The sequence below is a fragment of the Hevea brasiliensis genome, chromosome 2, assembly GCF_030052815.1.
Source record: "Hevea brasiliensis isolate MT/VB/25A 57/8 chromosome 2, ASM3005281v1, whole genome shotgun sequence".
Lineage (NCBI taxonomy): Eukaryota > Viridiplantae > Streptophyta > Magnoliopsida > Malpighiales > Euphorbiaceae > Hevea > Hevea brasiliensis.
In genome coordinates, this window is record NC_079494.1 from 106,800,676 (window position 1) to 106,807,280 (window position 6,605).

The window sequence follows — 6,605 nt, forward strand, 5'->3', positions numbered from 1 at the left end:
GGAAATGCCACTATTTTATATTAAAAATTTTAAAATATTTAAAAAAATTAAAAAATAATACTTTACACAAAAAAATAAAAATTAATTAATTTTGTAATTTAAAAAATAAGTCTCATATAATTTATAAGTGAGGGAATATAAATAAAGAATAATAAGTATATAAAATAATGAAGAATTATTATATGAATCGAGAGCACTAAAAAAATAATACTCTCTTAAAAATAGAAAATTAATGTTTCCATAATTTTAGAAAATAGAATCTTTGTATTCGGACAGAGAATGCATATACACCTGAATACACTCAATAATCCCCCTTAAATAATTCCTCCATTATATCATAAGGCAGCTAACTTCCTAGGGGGCAAAAACAAGCAACCTACATTTTAGCGTAGCCCATACGCTACCGTATAGCAAAATAATAGAGAGCAAGAAAATAGATATAATTACTCACAGAAGCAAATTTTTTGCAAAAAAATAAAAAAATAAATCAGCCTTGGTAGCAACTTGGGCACTTAGCCATAAAAAGCACAAAACAGTAGGGAAAAGGGACACCCATTGGGACCTCTGACCCGACCAGAGCCACTCAACCTGCGATTCCCTTCTATAATTATTAATTTCAGCATTCAATTTTTCAAAAAAAAAAAAAAAAAAGTCTTTGCGTAAGGTTTTCTTTATCTATATAATCAATAGGTCCATTCTTTTGTCGTGGATGTTTTCCTCTAATATTTCATTTTCTGTTTATTTCATCCGAACGAATTTAATAAATAGGGCCGACAAAGGTTTCATTTCAGTTGATTCAGCGCGTTCTCGCCGCTTTTGCTGACTAGTGAGTTCCTGGTGCTCTGGATTTATTATTATTATTTTCCTTTAATCTGTGGTGATATTCAAATTTTGTGTTTGTGAGAGTAGCTAGCTGTGTGGGTGTTGTATGAGAGGAAACCCTTGTTTTGATTGCTAGATTTGTTTAGGCATCGGGTGTTTGATTGCTGCATTTGGTGGATTGAGAGGCATCCATTTCTGGATCTAGGGTTTTGTGTTTGCTGTGGAAATTAGGTAATGAGTTTTTGGATGCAATCATTCGTGCTTTTACTTGGTTGAGATACTTGTCCCTCTAGGGTCTATTGTTCAATATTGGTGCGAATTATACTAGCTGATGAATTCATTGTTTAAGCTCTGTGATGTATACAATTTGTATTGGGAACATGGATAGAAGGCATGTGTTAGCTTGCTCTTTCCTTTTTTGGGCTTTAACTTTGTAGATTCTGTCATTCTAGGATGCTTTATCTCGCAGCCAATATACTTTGAGGTTTCTGTGCAAAATGAATATCATATTTTTATCTAAAATAGATTTCAGTGTGAATTGCTTATAATTTGTTTTCCGGATGTTAGTCTTCCAAAATTATATTGACTATAACCAGGTGATTGATAGTTGTTGGCATAACTGCATGCTGCTTTTCATTGACCTGTGACATTGTTGCACCTTAAATTTGATATGTTTTGGGCAACAAATAAGCCAAGCAACGATCATCACTGCAATTTTGTTTCTTGAAGTATCCTTTCTGTTCACCTTGTGTGATCTGAGTTAAATTGGTTGGGTTGTTGATATTTTGAATTTACAGGTGGTGAGGATGTCAACCCCAGCAAGGAAGAGACTGATGAGGGATTTTAGGAGGTTGCAACAAGATCCTCCTGCAGGGATTAGTGGCGCTCCTCAAGACAACAATATTATGCTATGGAATGCTGTTATATTTGGGTATGTCAAGAGATGAAATGATGTTTAATAATAATAATAATAATAATAATAATAATAATAATAATAATAATAATTGTCCAATAAAGCTGCTTATGCCCTTTATTTGTCAAATTGCAGGCCTGATGACACCCCGTGGGATGGAGGTAAAGTAATCTCCTCTATGTGATCTAACTTGAAGGGGACTTTTTAGCATTTGCATTCTGTTTTTCTGTTTCAATTGGACAAGTTTTTAAGTGTTATGGGGTACATCTTGATGATATCCTGGTCTTGCCCAAGTTCAACCCTCAATGCATACCATTTTGTTCATAGCAACCCAAAACACATACTGTGTTATTTGTTAGTTATTACTAGCACATGGTTTAGAATGTTTTTGCTAATGGTTACTTTTGCTTTTTTATTTATTTATTTTTAATCTTTTTCACTTGTGTTTAGTTTTCCTTTGTCTCAGTTTATGATATTGGTTTCTTACATTTGTAGCTTTCTGATTTAGATGCTATTATGCCAATGATCTATATGGAGATTATTTTTTATTGCATTTTATGATTTAGGATCTAGAGAATTAGTTTCTTATCGTTTGTTTTTAATCTAGCTTTTTTGGTATTTGTAGCTTATTTTTCTTTTTTACATTAAAGGATTTTGCTAGACTCTAAACTATCAATTCATGTATGTGTTGGGATGGCAAAATTAGTCACAATCTTAATCTCTAAGTCTAGTTTGTTTTGTGGTTTTACATCAATTTGGTATCAGTCTCATTAATTTGGTATCAATTTGTTACCAACCTAGCAAATTGACTTGTACACCTCATTGAAAGCTCGCTACTTGCCAATTGACATCTTATCATTGTTGGATTGCTCGTCTGACCCTCCATGCACTCACACTCTTTGGGTCAGATCCAACCCACCTGCTTAGCCACTAATTTCACTCTTGCAGTCTGCACCTGTTCGTCTCCAATCCTATGCATTGCTCTCTGTCACTGTCACATCAGCTCCCATGTCAACAATTTTATGGCAGAACTCTCCCCCACTAATTTCAATGTCTGTTGTGGGCAGAAACAAATATTTGATGTACAGTTGCATATCCAAATTGCAATTTAGTAAGATTTTATGTGATCTGACATTCAAAGATAACAAAGTACAATTAGATGAGATATGTTATTTGAGGGATGCTTTTGTGGTGTTGAAGCATGTCCTCCTAACTCTTTAGTTTCAAATTGTCAAATAACTTTCATGAAATAGGGAGAGAGAACTTGAAATATGGAAGAATGTATATGTGTTTCAGCAAGGGTATTGAAAATTTTGTTTTATTCAATTCAACCGCCAATAAGTTCTAAGTAGTTGGCTTATAATACTCGCCCAAATGTTCCATTTGAAGAAAAATCTCAAGAAACTGATGAGAATGAGCAATAAAAGTTTGAGGAATCTTCTGTAGGGAAAGAAGAAAAATAGACCATTGAGAAAATGGAAATTGAAAATTTATTTATTTCTCTTGTTCTGAGTGAATCGAAGAGCCTTTTAATTACTGTCGTGATTGATTTTATCTAGTCAGATATTATCGGAGATGTGAGGGGAAGAATGAAGTTCATTGTTTCAATCTTATTGCTACCATCCAAGAAGATAGAGTTGTTCTACAAATTCAGTTCTTGATTCTTTAGTACTTTTTTTTTTTGAAACATGATTCGTTAGTACGTAAAACTCAAGATCAAGTTGTCTTCATTTGAAGGAGAATGATATAGTCAAGGAAGACCAGATTTAGGAATTATTTTAATTTAATTTTTAATTGTGAATTTAAGAGCTTTAATTCAGATTTTCTAATATAATTAGGAAGTTTAGATTTCTATTATTTAGGAATTATATTATTTTTTAGGAATATTAAAAAGGTTCCATTAGGCTTAGTATTTTTCTAATTAGATTGGTTTAATATTTTCTTATTTTTGGAGTCCTAGTACTAATAGGTAGTTATTATACTATACCTGTCATCTAGGTATTTTAGCATAGCTTATTGTGATTATTATTGGTGTTTAAGAATTAATAAAAGTTGAGAGTTTATTTCTTTATTCCCTTTTGAGTGTTTTTTTGTTGTTCTACATTACATTCGCTCCTTGGATGTAACACTTTGAGATTTATAACATTTGTTAGTGACTTTAATTTGAGAACAGTCTCTACGTGATGCTAAGTAACTAAGATTTAATAATGTGGCATGGCATCTGCTTGGATTTGGTTATTGTGTTAAAGTTTGAAATTGTCTTTCATGATGATATTATTAAGAGGCATTTTTAATTTCATATAAGATTGTTATATCACTGGAAAACTTATATCTTAATGTCTTTGAGTTGTTCAGGAACGTTTAAGTTGACCCTTCAGTTTGCAGAAGATTATCCAAATAAGCCTCCAACAGTGCGTTTTGTTTCTAGAATGTTCCATCCAAACAGTAAGTTGAATACAAGAACTTTCTCCCATCTTCTTTTAACATCCTAATTTCCAATATTTGTTCATGAACTTTAGATGAGAAATGCATTCAATTCCCTGAAAAAATGGTGGTATCTGTCTATTCCCATACTTTCTTCTGGGCTTGTCTCATGTATTTTATCTGGTGTCAATGTGCGTGTAGTCGTGTACCCCTTTGTGTAGGTGGGGTTCTCTGGTTATATATGTCATGTTTATTTATTTATTTATTTTTTGTTGGTAATTTACAATTAAGCCTTTGAGATATAGCAAAACTCACAGACTAGTCCGTAGTATGTTTTTGAATAACAATTTGGTCCTCAAAGTTCAATTTTGTTAAGAAATTAGTCCTTACGGTCTAAATTGACCTTAACAAGTTAAAACAATTTAATCTTTTAAGTTTTGTTTCATTCAAATAATTTTGTATAATTATTTAAATATAAAATAAGGAATTACTTAAATATAAAATTTAAATGTAGGGACTATTTTGCTAATAAAACAAAACATTAGTGACCAAATTGTTTCAAATTGAAAAGCAATTAACGATAAGGACTAATTTGTTAATGGAATTTAAACATAAGAACCAAAATGTTACTAAAAAACAAATCAAGGACTAACTTGTGGGTTTTGCTATATCTGAGGGGCTTAGTTGTAAATTACCCTCTTTTTCTCATCCTTTTTTGTTGTAGTGGTGAAGTGGGACTCATGTCTATTTTGCTTATGGAACTTTAAGTTTATACGGACTGATAAAAATTACAAGGCCTATATCATCTAATAACCTTAAGGTTCCTTGCTCATATCCTTTCTTGGTTGTCAATATTGTTTCCTGTTGCCTTAATTGATTATAATTATTAATTATTTTCATATATTAGTTCAATAAGGGATCTGAGAGATTTTGTTTTGCATTAATCATTGTTTTCTGGTTCCAAGTTTTTACTTTGATTGGCATTTTCTTCAGTTTATGCGGATGGAAGCATTTGTTTGGATATCCTACAGAATCAGTGGAGTCCAATCTACGATGTGGCAGCCATACTCACATCAATCCAGGTAATAAATTATAGTTCAATCATGGTTTTGTAGTAATTTAATGATCCAGAGACTGTAAATACTAATTGAGAGCAGATTTCAAAGAATTTGATTCTTTTTCATCATTTACTATTTCATTTTCTTCTTAATCATTACTGTTGCACCAAGTTCTATTCCAGCCTGAGCCTGCTGATTAGTGTGTGGCCTCTCTTGCCTGCTTGCTGACTCAGCTGTACTGCCTAGTATATTTTCATTGTTTTACTGTTCATAAACTTAGGTAGCCACGCTTGCATTTTTTTTCTTTACTGTTTGAGTGGTGTTTATTGAATGCATTATTCTTGTTTTTATTGTAGTCATTGCTCTGCGATCCAAATCCAAACTCCCCTGCAAATTCTGAAGCTGCACGGATGTTTAGTGAGAACAAGCGTGAATACAATAGGAGAGTACGTGAAATTGTTGAGCAGAGTTGGACTGCTGATTAGTTTCTCCTCGTTCGGCAGAAGAAGTTGAAAAATTGCCCTATGCCCTGTTTAAACAACATTTAACTTGAAATTGTGGTTGCCCATGCCCCTTGTTATATGTTTGCTTGGCTTATGAGGATGGATGTTTGGCCTCTATATTCCAATGTTTGTTCCACTTGATTATGTTGCCTCTGTGTTTGCAGTTTTACGTTTTGAAAAGAGTAGGATGAAGTTTTCTTTTGCCTGGGTGGTTAAGAAAGCGGTAAATCGCATGCTATAATTAGTAACCTGGGTCGCTTCTAAACTCCTAGCCATTCATCAACCTCCCTTCTTAACCATAATTAGCATTGTCATTGCTTGCTTTTGTCTTTTTGGCCAAGGAAGATGCAAAAGAGAGGGCAATCGCAGACAGGCAATAGAACTGAAATGCAGACTCAAATGTTGTCTGTGTTTTGGTTTTAGGGGGTGGTTACTCGAGGACCAAAATGGAATTTAGGAATCTTAAACCGTTTAGGGGGATTTTTCTCTTTTCTTTTTTTTTATTATTATTTTTTTAAGAATATATTTACTATCATTCATGAGAAGAGAGTCAATACATCCTATCTTACTGAGCAGCCCAACTAAACTTGACGCAAGCTTGGAAGACCGCCTTGACCCTAAACTTATCACCCTTACCTTCAAAGCAACCCAATTAGCACTGGAGTTTGCTGCTCTAGGAATATGAAGAACTTTAAAGGAAGGATGCAAAGCCAAATAACTCTCAGTGTCATGAATAAATTGTTGGATTTTTTATTTAAAATTAAAAAAAATATAAATATATATATATATATAAAATAATTAAAAATAAAATAAAATCTTTTTGACTCATAAAGTTTGTTCCCTATTTTTTTGGAAGCTAATTTTATTTTTATTTTTTAACGTTAT

The 6,605-nt window shown here is 32.6% G+C and overlaps 1 protein-coding gene across 3 annotated transcripts; it reads left to right on the forward strand.

The window, feature by feature from the left end:
* The first annotated feature begins 494 nt into the window (after positions 1–494).
* On the forward strand, positions 495–5,864 carry LOC110646258 (ubiquitin-conjugating enzyme E2 2). Of its 3 annotated transcripts, XM_021799655.2 has the most exons (7): positions 495–659; positions 769–826; positions 1,620–1,753; positions 1,871–1,896; positions 4,091–4,180; positions 5,153–5,241; positions 5,574–5,864. In XM_021799655.2, exons 3-7 carry the CDS (start codon positions 1,629–1,631, stop codon positions 5,700–5,702), a joined length of 459 nt encoding a protein of 152 aa, XP_021655347.1. In that variant the 5' UTR covers positions 495–659; positions 769–826; positions 1,620–1,628; the 3' UTR covers positions 5,703–5,864. The 3 variants fall into 3 exon arrangements, with proteins under 3 accessions (XP_021655347.1, XP_021655346.1, XP_021655348.1); XM_021799654.2 differs by having other exon boundaries at positions 655–826; XM_021799656.2 differs by lacking the exons at positions 495–659; positions 769–826 and adding an exon at positions 886–1,053.
* Positions 5,865–6,605: the final 741 nt, after the last annotated feature.

Bases quoted from the DNA above. Each gene is read 5' to 3' on its own strand.
- LOC110646258 (XM_021799655.2), top strand. From the start codon at position 1,629: ATGTCAACCCCAGCAAGGAAGAGACTGATGAGGGATTTTAGGAGGTTG. The intron at 1,754-1,870 runs GTATGTCAAGAG...GTCAAATTGCAG, and splicing joins TGGAATGCTGTTATATTTGG to GCCTGATGACACCCCGTGGG. The intron at 1,897-4,090 runs GTAAAGTAATCT...TGAGTTGTTCAG, and splicing joins TGACACCCCGTGGGATGGAG to GAACGTTTAAGTTGACCCTT.